This window comes from Cinclus cinclus, chromosome 26, assembly GCF_963662255.1.
Source record: "Cinclus cinclus chromosome 26, bCinCin1.1, whole genome shotgun sequence".
Lineage (NCBI taxonomy): Eukaryota > Metazoa > Chordata > Aves > Passeriformes > Cinclidae > Cinclus > Cinclus cinclus.
Genome location: NC_085071.1, coordinates 6,856,272 through 6,882,105, shown reverse-complemented (window position 1 = coordinate 6,882,105; position 25,834 = coordinate 6,856,272). Strand labels below are relative to the sequence as shown.

The 25,834-nt window shown below is 52.1% G+C and overlaps 1 protein-coding gene across 5 annotated transcripts in view; it reads right to left on the bottom strand.

Annotated features, from left to right (window-relative positions):
• ARID1A (AT-rich interaction domain 1A) overlaps positions 1-25,834 on the bottom strand; it is a 53,361-nt gene that overhangs the window by 3,272 nt on the left and 24,255 nt on the right. For 3 of the 5 annotated variants that reach the window (XM_062508974.1, XM_062508979.1, XM_062508978.1), the window contains 15 exons: positions 13,790-14,030; positions 13,233-13,322; positions 12,418-12,585; positions 11,390-11,705; positions 9,846-9,991; positions 9,656-9,765; positions 8,535-8,744; positions 7,853-8,060; positions 4,260-4,392; positions 3,809-3,981; positions 3,521-3,671; positions 3,278-3,409; positions 3,102-3,198; positions 503-1,367; positions 81-211 (listed from right to left, as the gene is read on the bottom strand). In XM_062508974.1, coding sequence (XP_062364958.1) covers positions 81-211; positions 503-1,367; positions 3,102-3,198; positions 3,278-3,409; positions 3,521-3,671; positions 3,809-3,981; positions 4,260-4,392; positions 7,853-8,060; positions 8,535-8,744; positions 9,656-9,765; positions 9,846-9,991; positions 11,390-11,705; positions 12,418-12,585; positions 13,233-13,322; positions 13,790-14,030 — 3,171 coding nt within the window. The remainder of the gene's footprint in view (positions 1-80; positions 212-502; positions 1,368-3,101; positions 3,199-3,277; positions 3,410-3,520; positions 3,672-3,808; positions 3,982-4,259; positions 4,393-7,852; positions 8,061-8,534; positions 8,745-9,655; positions 9,766-9,845; positions 9,992-11,389; positions 11,706-12,417; positions 12,586-13,232; positions 13,323-13,789; positions 14,031-25,834) is intronic. The other 2 variants (XM_062508975.1, XM_062508977.1) reach the window with 2 other exon arrangements.

Here is a 25,834-nt window from a genome sequence, read left to right as displayed (position 1 = left end):
GCTCGCTGCCACCTCTCTGACAGAAACCCCTGCACCATCAGCACTTCAAAAGACGTGCCCCAGAGAGCATCTGCACCCACCTGGCTGAGGTTGAAGGTCATTATGCTGTTGTCATCATAGAGCAGGATGTTTATGGTATCTAAGGCCCACGTACTTTCAGCCAGCAGCCCCGACTTCAGAGACATCATCACTCTCCAGGCTTCAGGAGTTCCTGTAACATAAACACATGATACTTCCAGCTCCTGGAGCTTCAAAACAAAAAGGAGACACTTGATACTGCTTTTTGGACCCGTGAAGAGCAAAGCCTGCTTCAAATGATGTACAGGCCGTGTCTACCACCAACCTGCCCGCAGGCAATGCCAGAATAAGGGCTCAGAACACAGTTAACCTGCAAAAATGCCTTTTTTTCCTCAAAACCAGCAGAGCCCCTCTGGTACCAAAGGGCCAAGGCAGCACCAATCCCTCAGAAAGCTGCAGCAGAAGGGCAGGAGTTTCTTCTTACCGATATCTTTTGCCGTCAGCCGCCTCCTCTGCTTCAGCACAGGTTGCGTGGCCTCCACGGAGCCCGGCGGGAAGGTGATGTCCCGTCGGATCATGGGGGGCTGCACGGCTGCTGGTGTGATGTGCGAGGCGGGCACGGGCGGCCCCGCCTTCTGCATCTTCATCCCCGAGTGCAGGAACGGGGATTTACTGGGAGAAGTGCGGTTCTCCAGAGGTCTGGGCAGAGGTGCTGGGCTGGATACCTGAGGAATGTGATTCTGCATGCTGGGGGGGGTCTGGTAGTTGGACTGGGGGGGCCTGGTCATGGGGGGCACGGGGGCGGAGGGGCCGTAGGGAGGCTGCCGGTTCCCGTGGGAAGGCCATGGTCCCTCGTGGTTGACCCTCTGGTCCGAATGCAGGATTTCATCTGTTCGAGTGACCCCGTGGTAGGCGGGGCCCTGGGGCGCCGCGCCCGAGCTCTGCCGGTTGGGGTAACTGCCGTAACCCAGCTCGTTCCTGCCCTGCCACAGGGCCCCTTGCTGGGGACCCTCGGGCGCCGGCTGCATGGGGCCCCCCATCATCTGCGGGGGGATGTTCTGCTGGGCTCCGGAGCCGGGGGCGGCCGACACCCTGTCCCTGCCGAACTGGAAGGGGAACTGGCTCTGGCCGGCGCGGCGCTCGGCGGGGTAGGTGCTGCCGTACTGGTTGTACAGGTCCTGCTGCGGCGAGGGCTGCGCCGGCGGCTGCTGGCTCGGCTGCTGCGGCTGCGCCGGGGGCAGCTGCTGCTGGGGCTGGCCCTGCCCCGAGCTGTAGGGAACGCTGTAGAGCTCGCCCTCGTGCCGCTTGGCGGGGAGCCCGTAGCTGCCGTCCATCGGCCGCTTGTAGTTCTGCGGGGAGAGAGAAAGGCACAGACAGGTCTGAGAGCGGGAATTCGGGACGGTTGCGACTGGGAAAGGGTTCTGAGTGTTGGAATGGGAGGGGCAGGGAGGTGGTGGAAGCGCTGGAATTGCCATCGCTGGAGTTGTCCAGGAACGCCTGAACGAGGCACTCGGTGCTGTGCTCTGCGGGGGATCGGTCCCACGTTGGACTCGCTGATCCCAGAAATCTTTTCCAGCCTCACTGATTCCATGACATAAACGAGTCAAAGCTCTGGGCAGAGTCCCCAGAGCCAGAGGATGTGCCCCACGGCATGGCCTGGGAGAGGCTCTGTCTCCTTGCTGGCCGTACCCGATGGGAAAGTTGGATCAGTTGTTCCATTTCACAAGCCAAGGCCAATTCCTTGTGGCTGCCTGGGGAGTTTCCCTGTGGATTCCACAAGGATGCCTTGGGGGCAGGAGTCTGCCCACAGAAAGGACTTTCCTGCAAAAAGGCTCAGCTCTACTCTGCATTCACCACAAACCAGACCAGACACTGGCACTTGCTTCCTTCCACATCCAGGAATTTTATCAGACCCTATTTCTCTCACACTTCCCAGGTTACTGCTGAAGTATGAGACAAAATGCAGTAAAAAACTGTTGTACTTCCTACTTCTTCCTTTCCTGTGGCTTTCAAAACACGTTGCTGAAAGGAGCAAGAAGGCTTCTCACCCCTAATTCTTTTAATTGCAAATGGAGAAAACAGCCAATTGTTGAGACCAAATTAAAATCCAGGATCTCTCTTGCCTCCTAGGTCTGAGCTGTTGCTGCTGTGGAGGCTATTCAGACACTCCACAATCGTAACTGGCTTCAGATGGAGCTCCAGGGCTTCAAAGATGACAAGTTCCAGAGTAACTTGAACTCTTGGCTCCAAGCCCCGTAGGTCTGGTTGCAGAGCCAAACTGCAGAGCAGTTGGAATTATTCTTAGCACAGCTCAGTGAGTGCCCTCTCTATACTCTCCTAAACCATAGGATTTAAAATTATCAGGAAAACATTATGGGTCCTGGCATGGATACAAAAAGCAAGTCCCATGTGAGGATTAGGGAAAGGGATACAGGTTCATTCCAAGTGTCCTGGAACAAACCTGATGGGTTTGGGAACAGCAAGGAGAAGAGACCAGCAAGGCAATGGGGTCTGAAGCCTCTGGCTGCAGGATAAGAAAGACCAAAAGAATCTCCTGGTTTGTGTGGAACAATCTACCTGAAACAGCTCTCCTGAACTTACTCCAAAGAAAGTCACCACTTGGACCAAAAGTGTTACAGAACAGGATGGGACTCAGAAAATTCCAGAGGGACAGAGGAGCCCAGTAAAGCTTCCTGATCTTCTGCTGCCTGACCAGAGCATGCAAACCACACAACCTGTTCTCAGAACACTGTTTTTTGGTTTTTTTTTTTTTAAACACAGCACTGGGAACATTAATTAAAACCTTTTAAAATTGTTTTGAAATCGGAAAAAAGTCTCCTGTATAAAATCAGGTTGGACAGGGCTTGGAGCACCCTGGGAAGGTGTCCCTGCCATGGCAGGGGGTGACACTGGGTGGGCTTTAAGGTCCCTTCAGCCAAAGCCATTGTGTGATTCTGTGATGAGGCACCTAATCCTTCACACTCATAAAGCAAATGCACAGCCCAGTCTTCATCTTCCCCTCTTCACAAACAGCACAGATAAAACTCTCAGCTCAGCCAGTCAGTCTGTCTGGGATCACCCACCTGCTGCTGCTGCTGATACATGGTGGTTTGCTGGCTGGGGAAGGGGCTGCCCGAGGTTGTGCCTTGAGTGGAGAATTGATTGCCATAGGAATCATGTCTGGAGAAGAGAGAGATGTGTGAGTGTCACCGTGACGGGCCCGGAGCCCTGGCTGGGGACAGCAGCCCCTGGCACAGACCTTTGCTGCTGCTGCTGCTGCTGGGGGTAGCGGCTGGGCGAGTACATGCCCGACTCGGGCGTGGAGGGCAGGATGCTGGGCTGGGGGGTCCCGCTGCCCAGGCTGCCCTCGGGTCCCATCCCGGGCTCCGTCCTGCGTGGGAACAGAGAACAAAACCCCAGGTCCACTCGGGATGCCTCAGCGGGGAGGGGAGCTCAGCACAGGCACGCTGTGAGGCAGGGAGGGTCCCGGGGCAGCACCCACCTGACTCTGTCGTAGGGGGCTCCGTAGGAGTAGTGCTGTCGCTGGCCCATGGCCATGTTGCCCATGGCCGGGCCAGCAGCACGGTTGTAAGGGTCACCCATGCCACTGTTGGGGCCCTGCCCTGAGGACATGAAGGGATCGCTTCCAGGAGCTGCAACACAGAAGGAACCACTGAGCACACCCACCTGTGCCTTGGGAAAACACAGCTGAGGTTCTGGGGTGTCCCTCAGCTCGTTCCAGCACACAGCCGGACAGGCAGGAGGGCTCCAGGAGAGGAGCATCCCTCACCTTTCCTCATGCTGCTGTAAGGATCTTTATTTGGCTCGTAAGACATGCGACCCATCATGTCAGAGGTATTCATGCTGGGCTGGTACCCTGGGTTTGGAGTCATGGAGTTCCTTTTCTGGAACGTAGGATCACTGCCGTCTGCAAAGGCATCCTGAAGGCCCACCGAGTTACTCCTGTTCCAAAAAACCCCACAAAGACCACATTACACAGGTCCACAGGATACTCTTCTCCTCAAATGCTCCCTCTCAGGTGTTGCCATCCCCTCCAGGGCTACAGACCCAAGAGGAACTGCCAGACCCAACCCCAAAATTAAAGAACATTGACACACAACATTGCTGTCAGCCACAAAGGAAGGAGCAGAGTGATGGAGTCCCACCAAAACAGGTACCCAAGGGCCCAACACCTGCAGCAGTGACCCAGAGTGACCCCAGCCCCAGCAGTAGTTCCATACCTGATGCCTGGCAAAGGAGGCATCTGACTGTGTGGCGTCGATGCTGGAGTTGGTGGCTTCAAGTCTCCTCCTTCTGCCATGGAGCTGCTGGTGGACTGAGGTGTCTGAGGGCCCTGCATGGAGCCTGAACCCGCTGCCAAGAGGAGGAGGAGGAACGTGGGGTTAGCAGCTTCGCACCCTATGGATGCAACCCTGAACTTCCCAGAACATCAGCCTTGAGAACAGAGAATCCTTTGAGGAAGGGGCAGGTGAAATATGGCCATAAAAGCACAAGGAGCTCAACAGTCCAAAGCCAGGCTGGGCCAGGCCCCCTAGAAGAACCTAAAGCTGAGAAGTTGTGTCTCTGCTCATCTTAATCCCGTTCCCTTTTCCCACACCCTGGCCCTGTGTGGTGCTGCCCACATTATCCATCAGAGGCAGATGCTCTGGAGATGTCCTGAGTGCACCACGTGGCAGGAGCACGAGGCTCTGTGCCAAGTGACAACCACTGATGTGCCTGTCACCTTCACATCCCCCCAAGCCAGGGAGGGGGTCTGAGCCCTGTCCAGGGAGTCTCAGGATCTCCCAGTGATGGAAACCTCAGCTGAAGCCACCAAGCAACTCTGGATGAGGCTCCTCTGCCTGCTCTGCCCTTCCAGAGCAGTGAACTCCCCAGTGCAGAACCCTCCCAAGGATTCCTGGAGGAGGGAATGCTGGAGATGCCGGATCTTTCACTGGAGCACAAAACCTGTCCAGCAGGTTCCCTGCAAGTCCCAGCCTCTGAGCTTTCTGCTCCACTGAGCTTTGAGCAAACCCCTGTGTGTAATCCAGCTGTGCTGCAGCTCCAGCAGCTCTCCCCTGGCCCGGGATCGCTGTGACAGCATCAGCTCAGGTTCAGCCACTCCTCGCAGCTGGCAGGAGCTGAACTCTTAATTAATGTTTCCATTAGTTCCATCCCCAGCACCCGATATCCCTCAGCTCCAGCCCTGCTGGCTGATGAGTCATTTCAGCTATTCATTAAAATCCTCCGAGGTCACGTCCAGGGCATGTTTGTTTACACCCCACCTTCCTGGCACCCTGTCCTCTGCTCTGTGACTCCCTCCAGCCCAAGGAGGTCTGGCAGGAGCAAGGGCAGCGGGAGCTCCTGGGGAGTTTCATTCACAGCCCCTCCCTGGCAGCCCAGCCCCGCTGCTTCCCCCAGGAATTGGCTCGGGCAGGGCAGGAAGAGGCCCCAGACATTCCCTGAGACATTCCCTGCCTCGCTGCCATTTGGTGTCTGTCCCCAGCTCCTGCCCTCCCTCCCACTCACAAACCCACCCTGAGCTGGAGCGGGGCCAGCTCCAGGCTCTGGAAATTCAAACCCAAGGTGCCTCCCCGGGGACTCTGCCAGAGGGAATCTGCAGGGCTTCCAGGAAACTCCCAGTGCCCATGAGGGAATTCCCAGTTCCCTCTGGGAACACTCCTGGGTCTGGAGGGGTGTGATGGACACTGAACAGGAGAGCTCTGGCACCAGGAGTTCCACCTCTGCAGCCCCAGGAAGGGGTTAATGGAGAATGGCACAGTGCAATCCTCAGCACTCCCAAAGTTCTGCAGGAGTTAATTTGGCAGAACAGGCTGAAATGAAGAGCAAGCCAATGCCAGCAGGTTGTGAGGTCTGCAAGGAGAGCACACCAGGTCTGTGGGACAGCAGAGACTTCAGCCAAATGATGGAATGGCTTCAAAATGTCCCCTTTGCTGTCCACACATTTCCAGGCAGGGAAGTTGCTCTCATGCAGGTGATCCCCTGGGGGACAGGACTGTGTGGGGCCCGCAGCAGAGGCAGCTGGAAGAGCAGCATCCAGCAGGACAGCACACTGCCCCAGGCTCTCCAGCCTGCAGCTGGGCTGACAGAGCAATTCCTGTCCTGCCCGACACCCCCAGGCCCTGAGAGAAAGAAAAGGAAAGTGAAAGAGGAGCAGGGACACGCTGAGTGATTCAGCAGAAAGGATCAGAGGCACCAGCCAGGCTCCAGTGCTGCCTCTGCACATTCCCAGCTGTGGGAGGCTGGAGCAGGGCGAGTGGAGGGAAGGGTTTGAATTGGAAATACAGCAGAGTGCTCTCACAGCAGGACCCAAACGTGCAGAGTTTGGGGTAGGAGCTCTGCAAATTCCTTCTGCTGATGTGCTGAAGCAGGAGCTCAGCCCAGAAGGCAGAGCCACATGAGCCACAACAAAACAAGAAGTGATGCAGCACCTAATCCACTCTGACACACACGAGAGCTACAAGTCTAAAGTGGCTTCCTGAAAGTTTCAGCTCTCTCCAAATGAACTCCAAATGCTCTCAACATCTTTGCTCCACTGCCTCAGGGGGGCAAGAAAGAGGTTTTGGAAAGAAAGTGGGGTTGGATTTGTGGTCTAGTTCGAGCAGAACTCAGACACCACTTTGGACAGAGATTTATCTAATGGCACAAAAGTTACTTTATCTTGCCGAACACACCGAGGCTGAAGCTCCACTGGGACAGGTTTCCTGACCAGTGACAAGATGCGATTTAATTCTCTATAAAACCCCCCCTGTAGCTGAAAGGAGAGAGAAATGTGGTGCCCAGCAGAGCACTGGCACAAGCCCACTGCCACTGAAGGGTTCAGCAGGGCTGGGACACAACTGCACTGCAGTCAAAAAGGTTCATGATTCCATTCCTCAGGAGCCAGACAAAGATGGTGCCAGGTTTCAGAACCAATAAGGCGTAATTTTTTTTTGCAAACATTATAGGAACTTCAAAGCAGATCAAGTTTTTATTTCACCTACATGAGCAGGCTCCTGACCAGAAAAAGCATCTGAAGTTTTTTAGTTATAAGACAAACTGGAAAAGTCAAGGTTAAAGAAGAGTTGGCAAATTCAGCAGCAATTCAAGCAATGAACTCAATGCAAATGAGACAGAAAGGATCAGACTTTCCAAAGAGTACAACGTGCATGGCTGGCCTGGATGTCTTTTTGGTTTTTTTTTGTTTAACAAATGTGAATTGAGCATTATGCGTAAATATTCAGAAACAGGAGCACCCCATCAAATCTGGAACAACAGCAAAGGTTCATTTCAAAGGGCTTGATTCCCAAAGCGCCCAGCTTGTCACAGGCCCCCAGTGCTCTGTGCTCAGAGCCTCAGAAAGTCCCCCCTGGCTCCTGCTGAGGGCTGAGAGCAGCAATTCCTGAGGAAGGTGAGTGCACACACACATCCAGCCTTTGCTCCCAGCAGGTATCACTGGCATGGTCCAAACCAGCACAGCTTCTGCAGCGGGATCCCAAACAGGAGCAGGAACAAAGGGCTGCCCTGGGAATCACCTTGCAGGGAAACTCCAGAGCTCTCTGCTCACCAGATCCTCACCAGGCAGAGATACAGCAGCAAACACAGAGGTATGGGTGCGTATTTTTAGCTTGGACACACAAAACTGAATCCAATCGAATTCCAAGAGGTCCGACTCACTCCCAATCTCACTCCCACATTACCAAAGCATTTTTATCCTACACCACCAGACAACACCTGGGGTTTCTGTGGCACTTTGGAGCAGCCTGGTCCACAGCACCACCAGAGAACCCGCTCACACATCCACTGCACACCTCAACACAGGCTCTGGCCTCACCTGGAGATGGAGGTTGGATCTTGGTCTGGGACTTCTTGGAATCAGCAGCTGCAAAGATGTCTGGAGGGGGGTCCTCGCCGCGCTCGATCTTGCACTCGAAGGCGTACAGGCACTGGATGTACTGCTTCTTCAGGGAGCTGGCTGCACTGCTCGACGTGCCCACGTTCAGGTTGGTGGCCAGCTCACGCCACTTCTTGTTTTTGTTGACCTGCACGACCAAACAGGAGGCTCTGAACTCCAAATCCCAGCTGTACCTCCTCCGAGAGGAGACATCCACCCTTCCCAGCTCACACAAGGGATGCAGTGAGGGCTAAGCAGAGCAACCCCAAAACTGCTGAACCCTCTTTTCACCTACAGAAAACTCTTCAGATTTACAGGGACAGATTGCAAATCAAATCAGTCACTAGGTCAGCTGACAGCCAGATGCAAAAACAAAGACAGTGTCACCAATCTCTGCACTGGACAAAGCAGGGGAAAAGGGCTTGGATTGGATCTGGCCACAGACTGTTCTCACCAGACAAAGGCAGAGCAGGCATCTGGCTCACTTAAAGGGCGCTGGCCTTTATTTACAGAAATAAAACAGAGCTAAAACGTGGCCAAATGGAAAGCCATGGCTCACACCTGGCCACAGAGGTGATTTCTGTGCTGTGGGCAGCTCTGCCCCCTGGCTGGGGTCACTGACCTGAGTCAATCCCCCGATCTCCTTGACAGAGATGTAGAGCCTGTACAGGTCCAGGGGCTTCCTGCCCACGGCTGGCAGGTTGGTCATGCCCATGGCCTTCTCCTCAGTGAAGGCCAGGTATCGATCCACCCACAGCTTCCTCTCGGGCTCCCCACCCAGCTCGTACAGTTTGGTGATCTTCTCGTTGGTGGTAGTAGAGGAACTGGACTTCTAGGAGAAGGAAAGACAGATCAGGACTGAGCAGCACAACTCGGCTCCTCCACGTCCCACGTGGAATCCTGGCCCTGCTCCCCCCCCAGGCTCCTCATGCTGTCCCTGACCCTGCTTCTCGTGTCCTTCCCCACCTGGAGTAGAGGCAGAGATGGCTTTGGCATTCCAAATCCTCCCTTAGAAATGAGCTCCTGAACTAGAGGTGTTCCTCAAACCTGGTGATATTCCAGGTGAACCCTAGACCCATAACTGAGTGTGTTCATGGCACAGGAGATGATCCTTCCACAGCACAGACCAGGAGAGAGCAGCCCTGATTTGTGGCCAAGAGCATTCAAGTTCTCTTTTGCCATAAATAAGAGAGGCAGATGCCAGAAGACAGGAGCAGAATTGAGAGATCTCCTGCATCTTCTTGCTGCTGGCACAGGGATCAAACCTGCTGAACGTTTGTTTTCCTCCAGGTAGCAAAGGAGGAGACCAGGGGCTCAGAAACTGCTTTTTTTGGTGGTTCTTTTGAAACTGGTAGCAGCAATGCAAAGAAAAACACTCCCTGAAGAACTTGTTTGCCTCCCTCTTCTGGCTTTAACACAGGATTAGTAAGAGGTTTGTTTGTGAAACAACTGCAACACTTTAGTTACCACGTCCCAGCTGAGAGCTGGCTCGCTCCAGGCCCACTCCACCAACAAACTCAGGTTTATTTACACTGCTTTTGGCAGTTTCACTGTGGCAGGTAATAATTCCTAATACCCAGCTGGTTTTCCAAGTGAAATCCATGACTCCCATAGGACTGGGAAACACTCCCCCCCCCCATCTCTCACACTGTTCAATCCAAGTGAACATACAACACATGGCTTTATTTCCCTGGATGCTGAAGAGGACTGGAGTCAATAAAAACAAAACCCAGAACATTTTACCTTTGACTTGGATTCTGCTTTGGGCGTCCCATCTGCTTTGTTGTTCATTTTAGTTGCAGGTGTTAATTTGACATCCCCCAGTCCCATCATTTCAGGGCTTGCTGCCATCCCTGGGAAGTTAAAGGAATCTTCAACACCGATTCTCCTTCCAGTGCAATGAAATCAGTGAAATCCTAAAGCTCTGGCTTACCTGCAGAGTTGTTGGCCATGTTCCCCCCCATGGGGTAGGGGGGCCCCTGGGGGTTTATCATGCCAGCCATGCTGTTAATTCCCTGCCCATAAGGAGGTCCAGTGCCCATCATTCCCCCCTGATTCATGTTGGGATAACCAGGAGGCCTAGAGGAGGCAAGGAAGAAACAGACACTTACTCCACATATTAAGCACTAGGATATTGCCTTCTGAGGAAGCAGCTTTGCTAAAAGAAACCTAAAAAGGACACGGAGAAGTGACTTGCCCCAAACCATTTTTCCAAGAGAAGAACAAAGATCAGGTGCTCTTGTAAAGCTCAGTACCCACAGCCCAAGTCAAGTTCTCAACAGAAAAGGGGATGCAAACCCTTTGGAAAGTGGGACTTGAACTCTGAACATTTCCACCCTTCATCTTTGTTCTCCTACAGCCACAAACTGAGCCTCATTTCAGTTGTTAAACTGCATTTAACCTGCAGACTCTGCAGTGAGTGCACAGGATTTAGAATCATGGAATGTCCTGGGTTGGAAGTGTTGTTTTCCATGATTTGCAAATCTCCCACACAGCTGTGGCTCAAACGTCTTCCTCAAAGGGACAGGCTTGGATGCCCTTATTGGGGTTTGGGAACTTGAACTTTGGCAGCCCCAGGTAAAAGCAGGAGGTTGCAGGAGTGGCCCTCAGGTGAGGATAAAGAGCAGTGTCCAGTCAGACAATAAACACATCCACCAGTTCTGGGGGAACCCAATTTAAGAGCACGTTCATAGCTCCCATGGCATTCTGGTAGGCCACACACACCTACTCTGAAATGGGCAATAAAGGAAAAAGCAACCACAGAAAATAGTGCAAAGTTCAGAGCTGAATTCCAGCTCCTTTCCCACAGCTGCTCATCAAGGCCCTAAAAGGAAGAAGTTTCTCACACTGGACAAGCAGTGCCTCACATCACACACACAGCTGGGTGGCTGCTGGATTTAGGGGCAGCATCTCCAAATCACCCAGGGAACAAAGAAGGCCAGAAAGCAAAATGCTAAAATAACTGAAGGAATCTCAGAGTTATAATTAAATTCGCCTAAGAACATTAAAAATTCTCTAAGTATGTAATAAATGATGTATAGAGCGCTGGAATAGTTTGGGCTGGACAGACCCTAAATATCATCCCCTTTGCTACCCCCACATGGGCAGGGACACCTTCCACTACATCCCAGGATGCTCCAAGCCCTGTCCAGCCTGGCCTTGGACACTGCCAGGGATCCAGGGGCAGCCACAGCTGCTCTGGGTATTCCAACACACAGCTCCTGCAGGCTTTTTTACCCTCCTCCTTTTTAACACTTCCCTTGAAGAACAGAACTGCTGGGGAGGGATAGAACCTCTGGGAAGGGACAGAACCTCTGGGGAGGGACAGAACCTCTGGGGAGAGACAGAACATCTGGGGAGGGACAGAACCTCTGGGGAGGGACAGAAGCTCCCCAAAGCCTGTGTGAGCGCTGCCCCCGTTCCCCTGGCAGGGAGCTGTGAGCAGGGCAGGCTCCTGGGCAGGTGTAGCCCCCGTACCTGTTCTGGATGGAGTTGGCAGCAGCGTGCATGGCGGCGGCCGCGGCCTCCTGCGCCTTGCGGTTCATGGCGGGCGGGGGGCACATCCCACTGCCCACCTGGGGGGGCATGTTGGCCATGTTGGGCCCGTAGGGTCGGCTGCCCATGGCCCCGTGGCCCATCCTGCCCGGGGGCAGCCCGCTGTACGGGGGCACCCCGCTCTGCCCTGGGTGCATCTGGCTGCCGGCCCCCATGGGGTTCATGGTGCCCCCCATGCCCGGGCTGGGGTAGTTGGCGTTGGACATGGCGTTGTAGTTTGGCTGCCTGGGGTAACCTCCTGGGGAGAGGAACAGAGGGGAGCACAGCATCATCCAACCGGCTCGTGAATCGCCATAAAAAAAAAAACCAAAGACTTCTATCAGCAAATATTTAAAGATTGCTAACAGAGATGAGGGGGAGTGTTCACACCTCAACACAAAGTCAAAGAACTTGGATATAAGCCACGTAAAATGTGTTTTGACACAGCCAAGTAACAACATCGATTCAGAAGCTGCCTGAAACTCTCCCAAACCTCAACCCAGCACAGAGAGCTGGGGTCTGGGACAGGATGGAAAATCCCACATTAACCCTTCCCAAAACAGGCAACACTTCATCACCTTCCTCTCCAAAGAGAGCCATCCCCTTGTCACAATTACACGGGAGGCACAACCTGCTTATTCCTAAATTAGGAGGAAGAATCCCACTTTTAGAAGTACAGCTATCCCTGAAAGCAACATACTCCATCAACTCAACAGGAGCAAAGCTCTGGTTGGTATCACCCACTGATTAAGAGGGGACAAATCAAAACGTTTATCATGGAATCATGGAGTGGTTTTGGAAGTGAGTTTGAAGATCATCCCATGGGTAGGGACGCCCTCCTCCATCCCAGCTTGCTCCAACCTGGCTTTGAACACCTCCAGGGATGGGGCAGCCACAGCTTCTCTGGCCAACCTGGGGCCCCAACAAGACATGAGGACAGAGAGGGAGGCCTTTGCTGGCTCCGTGCCCACCTTGAGGTCCGTACTGCCCACCCTGGGGTCCGTAGCTCCCCATGGAGTTCTGCTGGTAGGGCCCCATGCCGGCGTGCATCTGTGCTCCCGAGGACTGCCGGGGGGATAAGGCTGAGCCAGGCTGGGGGGAGCTGTACTGGGGCATCTGGGGGTTCCTCTGCATGTAGCCTGCACACCAGGAGGGAGTAAATGGTTAGTGCAAAGCATTCGGAGCTGCCACGGCACACACGTGTTGCAGGAAACAGCCCCCAGCACTGACAAAATCCTGCCAGCAGCAGCCTGGACACATTGTAGTGCTTGCATTAAGGAGCCAGTGTTATCTTGAGCAGATAACAGATCCAATTTCCTGTTTTAGCCAGAAAAAAAAAAAAAAAACAAAAAAACTTAGTGTCACAGCAGAAGCCAGTACAGCTCTGCAAATCCTTGGGGCTTCTTGTTTTTGTTCACTGGTTTTGTTTTCTCAGGGTGACAACTCTATACCTTCAGCCAGGAGAGCTGAAATTTTACATGCATTTTTTCCCCCAAAAAAATCTTACTCTCTCAAAGGGGAAAGGCACACAGTATTGTTGTGAGCACCCCTTGCCTGGAAGCTTAAAAGAAAACATGCTAAAAAGCCAGAGAAAACATCTCAGAAGCCGAAGTCTGGACGGAACATTTAGAAGCCAAAAAGCCACCAAGAGCTGAATTTGCTGCAAGGTGCCTCAACACTTCAACCTGTAACCCTGGGGCAGCTTTCCAGTGCTCTCTCCCACAGAATCCATGTCCCCAGGCCAGGTAATTTAACACACACACAGAGCTGTGACCCAGTGACCCACCTCGGTCCTGCGCGATGCTCGACTGGTTCATGGAGGGGTGCAGGATTGTGTCTGACTGGCCACTGGGAGGGCGGGGAGGCATCTGATTGCCTGGGCCACAAAAAGGACAGAGACCATCAGCAGCTGCTCTCCACAGCCCCAGCAGGCTGCAGAGCCACATCTCAAACCACCCCAGGACAAGGGGATGTTGGCCATGGTGAGGAAGAACAGCCAGTGGTCACATCAGGCTGGGGCAGGGGCACTGCTGGGTCACCAGCACACAGCCATCCCACCCCCATCCCCATCCCATCCCCATCCCCATCCCCACCCCCACCCCCATCCCCATCCCATCCCCATCCCCATCCCCATCCCCACCCCCACCCCCATCCCCATCCCCATCCCCATCCCCATCCCCATCCCCATCCCCAGAGAGCTGCAGAGCTCTCACACAAACAAATGTGCTCAGAGACCACACAGTGCTGACACCGGGCAGTTCTTCCCCACTGGGCACCAGAGTCCAGCCCCAGGGGAGAGAGAGGGGAGAGGTGACAGGAGAGAGGTGACAGGAGAGAGGTTACCTGGGACTGCAGCAGGGGAGAGGGGACCGGAGCGGGACTGAGCAACGCTGGCTGGAGATCCAACTGGGGAGGGGGAGGGTCCTCTGATGCCTGGCAGGTGAGGAGAGGTATGTGGCGAGAAAGGAGACTGAGCTGGGTTACTCTGCTCTCCTTGGCTGCTGGAAATCCCTGATGTGCTTACTCCAGGGCTCAGGGCTCCTTCTGTCCCCATTGGCAGGTCATCTATGGAACCAGACAGGTCCTGCAGGGCACAGAAACGTGTCAGAAACCACCACGGAGGCACGGGGCTGTTGTCTCACACACCGTTTGTCCCTGGGCACGCTGCACACAGGAATCACTGAGTTCTGGTTGCTGGAGGTACCAAAGGCTGCTGCAGACTGAGGCAGCTGCCAGACGTGTCTTATCCTGCTGCCAGTCTGACCCCAGGAGCTCCTGAGCTTGTTTGCTGCTGGCCCAAACAACTGGGTAATTCTCCTACTTGCTGCTTTTAATTCAGTTTAGAGGTGGGAAGTTAAAGAATGCATCAACAGCACACGTAAAACTGCAAACACAGGAGACAGTCCATGTGATCATGGCTTGGAAAGGAAACGTGGCTCAACCTCTGAAAGACAGAAAACTCCTGCCTCACCATAATTAATTCATAAACCTCCTATGAGCTGGGAAACTACTCACTTGAGATGGATAAAAACAAACTAAACAGAGATTTAAAAGAAAACCATAAAATACTCTTCAGGGTTCCCACTTCCCTTTCTTCAAAGACAGCAAAAATTAGCAGTTACTGCATCAACCTGTAAAGTTCAGCTTTTCTCGAAGGCAAGGCTAGAAAACACCCTTCCTCCTGCATGTATTCACCTTGGAGAAGAAAAGCATAAAAAGCCTGGGAGAGCTGAAACCTCCAATTGCCACAGCAGCAAAGTGACAGCATCAAAACCCAGCTGGCAAGTGTGAAAATGGGGAGAATTCCACGGAGTTAACGTGCAGATCCAACATGCCCAAGTGTGCTGGCTGGTTGGTAACAAGGTGCATCAGCTGCTCAGGCTTGGCCTGCACTGAATGAGTCAGGAGCAGCCCCAGCCAGAGGAAGTGGCAGTATTTAAACAGAAAGCTGGGAAGTTGTAACTATTCCAGGGATTAGATAAAATCTCTGCCAGAGGTTCAAAGGATCATGGCAGGTGAAGAAGTGGAGGCCAAAGCTTACCAGGACTTCACTTACCCTTCCTAAGTCTTGCAGAGCAATCAGCTCTGGATCAGAAGGGTTCTGGGTGAGCCCTGAGGGAATCCCAGGTCACTCTCCCTGCACAGAATTCAGCTGAACAGCAGCACAAGCAGAGCCAACCTCATTTAAACCCCACTGAGAAAGGCTGAGCCAGCTGATAAATCACCTGGACACCCTGGTTTCATTTACACTGACAGCACAGCTCCTGGTTCAGCAGCAGTTCAGGGAATTTCTTCCCAGCTCTGGCAGTGCAGATGGACCTGGAACACCAGACACTGCAACTCATCACTGGGGAACAGGAGCCCTCCCACCCAACACCTGCCTGCCAGGGGATGTGGAGAGGCTCTGACAGCACACCCAGGATGTGGAAGTCATGGAGAAGAGGAATTTGGAGGAGTAAAAGCCAACACAGGCAACACCCAAGCACCTCATCCTCCCTGTGGGACAGGGACACTCAGAGGGCAGAGCTGGCCTCAGCACCACCTTCAGTGTGGCAATTTCCTCTGCTTTAATGGAATTTGAACAAAATGTTTCTAACAAATGCTGGCAAGTGTGACACTGGAGCTGCAGATCCCAGACACTTGGTGGGATGATTTAGTGCAGAGCATGTCCTCCCTCCCCTTCCATTACTGCTCCTGTTGGAGAGCTCATTTCCTGCACCACAGTCTCTGAGGTATATTTGCTTACTGCTCAAGCATTATCTTCCTGAGGGGAAAAAAATAAAAAAAAATTAAAAAAAGAAAAGCTTTGTTTTATTTCAATGAAAGCTAAAAAACTGCAGAAAAAGCCTAAAAATAGTGTCTGAGATCTCTTGCAGTTTTCACTACTTTCCCATTGTAACATCAAAAGCATTGCTCCTTTATGCAGCTATTTGGGTGTTTTTCCCTGGACAACTTTGACAAATCCCACATTCCTACTGCGGAAACCATCTGAAGTGGGAGTACAGAGACATTATTTCCAACATTTTGCATTAAAAAACATCAACCAACACAAACAATCAAGAGCAAAACACTCCTCTCGATGAGATTTACTGCACCAACTGCAGTCAATAATACAAGACACACAAAGAGATTCCCCCAGAGCCCACGAAGGGATCAGAATGTCCAGAAACCAGTTTAGTCCAGCCTACAACTGGATGGAAATACTGGTTTGCCCCTTCAATACATGGAGGTAGTTTCAGTTTGAATCACCAAGTGCATCCAAACACTTTTCCTCATCACTGAAATGCAGCTGGAGGCCAAACCCATTTCCAGCTCTGGAATTGTGCACCACGTAAGCTCCTGGTGCTGGGGATTTCAGAGCAGTTAAACCTGAAAGCAGAGGGGCAGTGCCTGGGCTGCAGAGATGAGGAGCTTTTAGGCTCAAAGGAAAAAACACATTAAAAATGTGAACCTGAGATAAATACTGGCATGAAAAGAACAGACAGAGAGCAAGGGTGCAGGGTAAAATGTGAGTTTCCTTCCTTTATCTGGGGTAAGTGCTTCTCCAAGAGGCAAGAGAGGTTTTGGATAGAGGGACCTGGGGATGTGTGGAGGTCACTGCTCCATAGCCTGGGAAATATTCTACATGAACTGGGCAGCCTGGGAGGGCAAGGCTTGGTAATGCCAGACACGACAATATCTGCAAGACATGAAATGAAGGAATGTTAAAAACAGTTTGAAAATTAACTCCTGAGAAGCAGATAACAATCTGCAGAGCTCATGTCTTCGACCTTGCCTGGATATCAATGCTTTAGTCCTGTAGCCATTTCAAAAAACCCCATTTTAATGAAGCAGATGGATCCTGGGTGGCTGCACCCTGTGGGCACCTCTGCATTGCTGACACCCCAGGAGGGACCCCCAGAGAACAGCAGAGCTTCAGCTGTGCACCAGGCTCCCAGATTAGCAGTTTAACTGAGTTTAAAGTGAATTACACATCCCCCTTTCCTGGCTGCTGGGACATCAGCTGAAACAGGCCTGTGAAAATCAAGTAACTCCTGAAGTGAGCTTCACCTCCAAACACATGTAAGTTTAATGAATTCCAACAATAAAGTCATTTCCCAGCAAAGAAGGGTTTTGCCAGCACAGCAGCATTTTCTGAGTGTGTTATTCAGCAGGACTGAGCTGCTCAGAAGGGAAACTCCTGCAAGGGGAAGGAGAAAACATGGACTGGAATGTCTGAGCCCCAGCAGCCATCAGTGGGGAGCTGCTTTCTTCCCATCAAATTCCCTCTCAGGGTGTCAAGCACCACGACACCATGGGTTAATTAAACCTAAAGAGCACCTCCAGCTCTGACGCCCCCAAACCAGGGCAAAAGGAAACCCCTGCATCTCCCCACAGCCTGTTTTCAGGGCAGACAGAGCAGAGAAGCCTTTAAAAACAATAAAACCTGATGGAAATAATGGAGAGCTGCTGCTGTCAGGGGGTTCTGGACGAAGCCCAAGAGCAGAGGGCCTGGGAGGTTTTTATTTGCCTCCCACGGAGCATCAGGAGCAGACCTGGAACAGCAGGAGAAGGGCTCTCCCCTTCCAGCACAGCCCAGACAGGAGGTGAGGCTCAGCAGCAGCTCTGCCAGCTCAAGGAAACGTCAGGGTCTGGAGAATTTCCTCACGTGTTTCCAGTGTGTTTTTTATGCATTTTATTGCTCATCTGCCATGCAGATCAAAAACGCTGGAGGGATTCCAACTATTTCACACAGAATCTCACACTCCAGGCTGGCTGCAGCCCCAAAGGCTGAGTTTCTTCACTTGAAAGACTGCCCAGTGTTATTTTGGGCTGTGACCTGATAGCGGAAGCCCACGGGGACCCTGGAGCAGAGTGGTTCCAGCTGCTGTGGATGCCCGAGCAGGGCTGGTGCCAGAGCAGGGCTGGCAGTGCTGCTGACAAACAGGACTCCAACCACCACCCCCCTTCTCACAGCACAACAAACCCACGCCTGCCATCACGCCGTGTGTAAATCACGCCGTGTGTAAATCACGCCGTGTGTAAATCACGCCGTGTGTAAATCACGCCGTGTGGTCCCCACGGAGCGGCCAGGGGAGCTCACCCCTCGCAGGGAAAGGGGCTGCGAGTCCTGGCACGACCAGCACAAGGTGGTTTGTGCTGGAAATTCTTTTATCTGGCAGCAGGAACCACCACTCCCCTATCTGCTACAGCTCATTTGTTAAACAAACAGAGAGATGAAACAACCAGAAACGCTTAAGATCAAGGTAACAAAATCCCAGAGGAGCAGAGAGACTCAAGGCTCTGCTCTGGCCCATCCCATGGATCAGGAAGAGCAGGAACACTGACCAGAAAGCAAATGGGATTCCTGAGCAGGGACTGCAGCCCCGGCCCTTCCACGTGGGAAATGTGGGGCAACAGGGAATGATCAGAACTTCAGACAGCATCAGGAAGTGATGGTCTGAGACAAGCATGTGGTGGAGCTTACAAACTCTGTAAGGCCAGTTGTTTCCAGAAGATGCTCACAAGCAAGACCACAGAACAATGGCTAAATTTATTCCCTAATTCTTTCTGAAAGGGAAAAAGCCTCTTCCTTCCTTCTAATTGAAACACTCACTTTCTATTACAAGGTCTTCTTCTGTACAGTTGCTTTTCTATTTACTCAACAACTACCACCATTTAAAAATCACGAGCTTGTCCTTTCCTTCCCCTTTATTTCCACACCCAAAATACCTCAATCCTCTCTATCACAACAATCTCACAGCTGACTGGCAGGATCTCCCTGCTATTTTGGGGACATGGATAGACTTGTTCCTCCTTTGGCAGCACAGACAAATCCTGCCTCCCATGCTCCACAGAACACTTTCTCCTGGAGACTTCCCCGTGCTGCACTCACAGCACACCCACAAAGGAACCTGAGGTTTCCCCAGGTGTGACAGAAGGGGCTGGAGGGGCCCTGCAGCCCCAGTGCTTTCCTGCTCTGCCTCTTCCACCTTGGGCCCTCAGCAGAAGCCAGAAGCTGGAGCTTGTGAACAAGTTCAGCTCCAGTGGAAACCAAGCTGAGACTTTTCATCCAGAGAGATTTATCATCCAGGGGCTCCATAGCCAACAAATCGAGAGTCAGAACAGAGATTTTCCAAAAAATGTACAACTTGTGCCAGGGGTGACCATCATTCCCCTTACTCTGCTCTGCTAGCACTAGTTACTGTGCACAGGAACAGGAGTCCATCTCACCAGCACCAAAAACACCTTCAGGATCATCCCTGGAGTGGGTATGGGCTGGACAAGACACAAGGGGGACATCCTCCTTCAAAATGGGACAAGACCAGCAGTCAGAACGAACAAAGGGATTAATTTGCAGTGAATTCACTGGGATTGGCCCCTTGGATACATCCCTGGAAGCTCGACCTCTGATCTGAGCAGGGATAGAGAGCAACTAGAATTGAGTTCAGCAAGAGAAAAAACCATGGAGATCCTGGTACCAAACTGAGTGTGACACGAGGACCTGGGAGTCCTCAGGTGCCACTCACCCACCCCCACAGCCCTTACAGAGAGGAAGGAAGTGCCAGACTTTACTCCTTCAAGGGGAAAACACCTGCCCACTAAAACAAACAGCAGTGAGGTAAGAGCAGCAAGGCTTCAGCTCCTGCTCCAGAGTCCATCTTCCTTCCCTTCCTTTCCCTTCCCTTCCAAGGAGTTTCAGCTCCTCTCAGGCAGCAGCACTGACAATTACAAACCTAAGATGGGGACTGGAACATGCCAGAGAGATTCGTGCAGTTTCCTTGCTCAAAAAAAAGAAGCTGAAAAGCTCCTTCTCGCAGGCTGGCTTCAGACAAACTGGGAGAAGCTGCTGGCTCGAGCTGCACTGCAGGGAAGGGAAGGGAAGGGAAGGGAAGGGAAGGGAAGGCTGGCAGGAGGAGGGGCTCGGTGCCACACGAGAAATTGCACTCTGATTGCAAAAATAAGCTGCTGTTCTAATCCAGCTCAGTAAATGTAGGTGAGTGTGGCTGGCTGGCAGGGAGCAGGCACAGGATGGAGCAGGGAGGAGGACAGAGGGAAGTGCTGCTGGCTGTGCCACATTCCTGCACCGGAGCCTTGCGGAACAGCCGCAGCAGCCATTGATTTTTCAGAGGTCGATACTCCACTCCCACAGATCTCCTCGGCAGGAGCTTTAATCACATCTCCTGCTCCTACCCTGTGCCACCCCTCCTTCTCTTCCCCCTCCAAATAAAATAAAATAAAAGATATTAAAAAAAAAAAAAAAAAGGGAGGGCGAGGGGGGCTTTCCTCCCCCTCCTGAGCATGGAGCAGACGAGCAAATCTCATCTTGCCCGTCTTTGGAGAGCAGAAATTCAGAGCTGTGGCTGCAGCACAAAGTAGAGAAGGAGTAACATGATTCATCACACAACAAGATGTCGCTGGAGGGAGAACCTGCCATGTGGAAGGGCAGCATTCCCACCCAGAAAGTGCTGGGCTCTTCCACAGGACCCTGGGAGATGCAACAGCAAAATCCCACACAAGAGTCCCCATTTAACCCTTTGGAGGCAGCTCAGATGATAGAAAGTACTCCCAGCTTTCCACAAAGGCTGGTACCCCATCAAACATCCAAGGCAGCATGAAAATGCCCAATTTTTCTGGACAGGACAGCATCACTTCAGCTGTCCCAGCACAAAAGGGTGACAGCTCCAGCTCCTGCAGCAACACCGACCCCAAAACAAGCTGTGGGAAAGAGGCAGGAGGGTCCTGGGCACACGAAGAAGCAACATGGCAGCAGCACCTGAGGATGCTGTCCCTGGGTTTCTGGCAGCTGTGGGGATGCAGGGATCTCCAGGTCATCCATGGCAAAGACTGCTCTTGGAAAGGAGGTGCAGGAGGGAAATGAGTGCAGGCCTCAGCTGACACACCTGGTCATTCAAAGAGCTTTTGTTCTCCTTCCACAGGCTTTTAGGTCTTCTCATCCAAGTCTGAAGACAAGCCCCAGCTCACACAAAACTCAGAATCGTGGAGGAGGCAGGAAGTTCCCCTTGCACTGCCAGACATGAGGACATTCCCATTCCTCAGCTTCTCTGGAAGGCACTCTCCAGGCTCATGTTCCACACACAGACTCCAAAGCATTTAGTCATCCCTGCATGTGACTGTGCCACCATGCCAACCACCCCAGCCACGGTGGGCAAAGGGAAGCAGCAAAGGCAAGAGGCTGAAATTATTAAAAAATTTAAAAGGCCCATGTTCAGGCAATAATTTGAATTTTAAGATAGATAAGCTTTTAGTATTCTCATCGGTCTCTGAAACAATTAACAGTGACAGGATCAATTTCTAAAAAAGCAGGAGGAAGACTTTAGGACAGAACAAGGTTTCTAAGGTCTCAGGCATTTTCAAGAGTGGTGAATTCAGTGGTTCTTGCCCTGGAAAAGGCAGGGGGTTGGAACTGGATGATCCTTAGGATGGAACTGGATGATCCTTAGCCCAACCCAGCCCAAGCCATCCAGTGATCCTGGACTGATTCTAAGAGACAGCTGGAACCTGGCAGCTCCTTCCCAAACTCCCCGGCACCTGTGGCAAGGGAAGGCAGGGATGGCCCCTTGGCACTGGGGCATCTCCCAGGGAAACCATTTCCCTCCAGAGCAGGCTGAAGTGCCACCCCAGGCCTGGGGGGCTGCTCTGGGTGGGATGGGGAGACTGGACAGAATCAGGGACCTCTCTCCTGGCTCAGAGCAGGTAACATATCCATGCAAACCTGGCCCAGGCCAGGCTGACGTGGGCCTGGTGCTGCCCTCGGGGTCAGGGAGCCACAACAGCCCATTCTTGGAGATGTCACTTTGTCTCATTTCAGGAAATTAAACTTCCCCCCCCCCTTAATAGAAGCTTCTACTTCCCAGATTCAAAATTGTAATAAAAATCAATGATCAAACTTCTCCAACTCCCATGACTGATTTGGGATCCTGGTATGACCCATCCCAGCCCATGGGAGCATCCCAAGCCTTGGGCCCCTGCCATGCCCCACATGTGGGCACCACATGGAAAGTTTTCCCCAAGGTATGTATGATCCCACATGTCTCCAAGACAAGTCAATCCAGCGTGCCAGAAGCACAGCAAGAGGGAAATCATTCCTGTGGAGCCAGAGCTCAGGTGTGGTAATGTTTAGGGTCAAACACCCCCATTCATCCCTGCAACTGCTGCAGCAGCAGAGCAAGGTCCCAGCACCACGGAGGGTTCCCTCTCTGGCAGGGCTCACTTTGGATGGAAAGGGAAGAGGGTGAGGATCAAACATCCAAGGTCAGACCCACAAGAGGCTCCCACACCTTTTAAAGGGTCTGCAGTGATGCCAAGCCAGCAGCACAAAGGAGGTGAAAGCCTGATCTCCCTGCCCTGCAGCATGAGCTGCTGGGAGAGCAGAGCCTGGTTCACCCTCCAGATCCTGCACCATCAACCAGGGACACGTGTGACAGAGCAGAGAGCACATCTGGGACCCCAGACCAGAACTGCCACCCTGCAGCACTGACCAGAGACACGTGTGACAGAGCAGAGAGCACATCTGGGACCCCAGACCAGAACTGCCACCCTGCAGCACCTCCCTGCTCCAGCACTGCCCTGCTTACCAGCATGGCTGGAGCTGAGCAAAGCAGGGCACATCCTGGGCCAGGGCAGCTCCCAGAGCGTTGTGAGGCCAGGGAAGGGCTGGGCTTTGGAGCTGGGCTTTGGGGAATGTGAGCCAGGCTCAGGCAGGAAGCTGAGCTGAGCTGCTCTCACCCAGAATAGAAACAGGAAACGAGCCCAGCGCAGCTCCCGGGGGATGCTCGGTGGGGACAGCAGGACCAGCTCCCAGGCTGGGGACTTTTCCCCCAGCACAGGGTGGGATCTGCTCCCTTCAAACCCCGAGGAAGTGCTGGGAGCAGAGAGAATTGCCACAGGGACACCCAGCAAAGCAGCCCTGGGGCAGGGCTGAGTAGGAAGGGTGTCACCAGAGGTTGGGATGGCTCTGGAGATGCTCTCCACCGTTAACAAAATATAAAAACCTGGGGAAAAGGCACAGCCTTCTCAAGGAACCATGCAGAGATGGTGGGCACAGTCACACAGCAAGAAAACCTTGGGCAGAGGAGCACTGAGCAAGGAAAAATCCATTTTTACCTTTCTGCTGCCACCACAACTTGGGATAAAACCCTTCAGATGGCACTGAAGGAATGCAGGCATCTGCACTGCCAGTGCCTCAGGTGCTCCTGGGGGAAGCCTCGGGGTGCTGGTGGCTTTATCTGCATTTCCACTGTGCTGCCCTGCTTTGAAATGCACACACTGCTAATCCCTCTCCTAAGGCAAGCAATAAGACAAGCTCAAAAGGCCAAACACAAACCAAACAGAAGCAGGAAGCCCCATATGGAAAGAGAAAAAAGGAAAAAAAAAAAAAAAAAAAAAGTTTGAAGTGACCAGCAGATTCAACTATTAAAGGTTCTTTCTCCGTGCCCCCTGAAAAAGTTGTCAGAATGATTCATTTTAAACTGAAATTTTAAGGAAACAGGCTGCTTCCCTCCATGGCAGCTCTGACAGTTTTTCTTTGCTGCATTTCAGCCTGTTGCATTGATTATTTCCAGGTCAGGGGACGCAGCTGACAGAGCTCAACTTTATTCCACTTCAAGCACTCCCAGAGCAGCTGAAATGACCAGCTAGAAAGAACAGAAAACCCAAGCGGTGCTTCCTGACAACCTCCAGTGTCCAAACCCAGGAACTGCTTGACTGAGGGAGAGATAATCAAACCAAAACCACTCCACAACTGCTGGGGACATTCCCTGACAAGATTTTTCTGCCAAAGCTCTGCAGCCTCTTTCCTCTCTCCACCCAACAAAACCTCATTTTCTTAAATCCACACTGCAAAGCCAGGATCCACATCCAGAAATGAATCATGGATGAGGAACATTTTCAGTTGGTTAAAATCCTTTCTGCCACTGACAGGACACTTCTCAGATCAAAATTCATAGATGAACCAGAGCGAAACATCACTAAGCAAATGAAATAGCTTCCCAATGGTGAAAAACAGCAAAATACTCAGGTTAAAACTATTCCCACTCTACAGCAAGAGGAAAATAAAACTGCCCAGGGCAGGGAGGGGGTTTCTCCCTCAGGCTCACCAGCACACTGACCAAACTAAGGACATTCTGGGGTGGGAATTCCAAAACTTTTGCCCCAAACTGCCAGTTTGCTGCCACAAAAATTCAAACACAACCTTGCTGTGCTAGGACCTCCAAAACCCTGCCAGAATCTGTCCTCCTGGTTTATTAATGGTTTTTGGGACCAAGCTGGAAGCTCAGACACCAGAGATGCCAACTCCTGTGGCTGGGAAGGGATGAACAGCCTGGTGGGATCCCCTTGCCTCGTGCTCCACACCCATCCCAAAGGCATCAGGAACTCCTGCAAGGCAGCCCATGGGCCAGAGACTGGGGAGAGGTAAAACCTGTCCCACATTCCATAACGACAGGGAAAATCCCTCCCAACAAACCCAAAACTCCAAAGAACTCTGCAGCAGAGCTGATCTGCAGTCCAAACCCAAATGGATGTCCCAGCACCCAACCTGCTTCCCCCAGAGCTCCATAGACTACACAGAAGTTATTACCTGGAAATGTTTGACTCCTTCAGCCTCAAAATCCAAGACTCAAAAGTTAAAGTGAGCATTGAATAAACTGGATACAACTCGCCAGGAAGAATTTTTCTTTTGCTGAGGAGAAGAAACTAGGGAATCTCCTGGGAGAAACAGATCTATCCCAAGGATTACTATTCCTCTGTTACCCAGACACAAAAGACTATACTTCACTTCTCCTGTGCAATTGCAATCTAAGTTTAGTTTGGCTGCAATCCTGATGGAGACTCCCTAGGGAAGCAGTGATTTTCACAGAGAAATTCCTCACCTTGCCTGCTACAGGAAGGGAGAGCAGCCAGGACACTCACAGGGATGCAGGGCTCTCTAAAAGGTATCAGGGAGCCCCTTTAGCTCAGGATAAAGTTTAGTTAATGACACCACAATCATGACTGGGAAGGGATCCTGAAGGCCCCACCCAGAACAATCCACAGGACATTGCTCAGGAAGATCCCAAAAAAGCCACAGGAGCTGCATTTGACAAGGTCCCTGCCAGGAAATCAGCACCTCCTGAAAGGGGATGGAGCAGCCAAAGGAATACTCACCCTTCTTAGAATTCCAACATGAACACGGATGCACAGTGTCAATGTGTAAAGGCCAAGTACTTGTAAAGGCACCGAGCACATAAATTTAACACTTCCCAAGAACCTAAAAAGCAGGAACCTCCTTTTCCTGCTGGGGCTGATGAGTGTTTAATTAAAGATGATGCATGGCACGATCTGTCCAAATTCCAGGATACCCAGTGAGCTTTTCCACAGCACCCACCAGGCCTGGGAAAGGGCTCAGGACCCTGTAACAAAAATTAAAAGCCTACAAACAAACTCTGCTCCTCTAAGTCATCCATAATGGCAAAACAGGGATCTGAGAATCCTCCCGAGCAGGATAAAACTTTCTCAACTAGACAGACTGAGCAATATCAAGAAAATAAAAAGAAATTGATAGTGTCCTTCCATGGAGCTCTTGTGCTCCTGAGCATCCCCAGGCCAAACTCTGTGCAGGAGATTGATCACTGCAAACTGAAACAAGGATTTGGCTGCCAGCATCCCAGAGATGCTGCCTTTCAACACCCCACAGCAGCCCTGTCTGAAGCCTTTCTCAGCTGCTGCTGCTCTTGTCCTACAAGATCCCAAAAAGACAACAAGGAATTATGAAAGATCTACAAGTGAGTTTCCTTTTTTAAATTTTTTGCCTACTAAGGATAAGAAGGGCCAAAAATACAACAGGGTTGGGTAAGCTAAAGACTGCTTGGTTTCTTAAGTGCAAATTATTTGGTGGTAAAGCCAGGA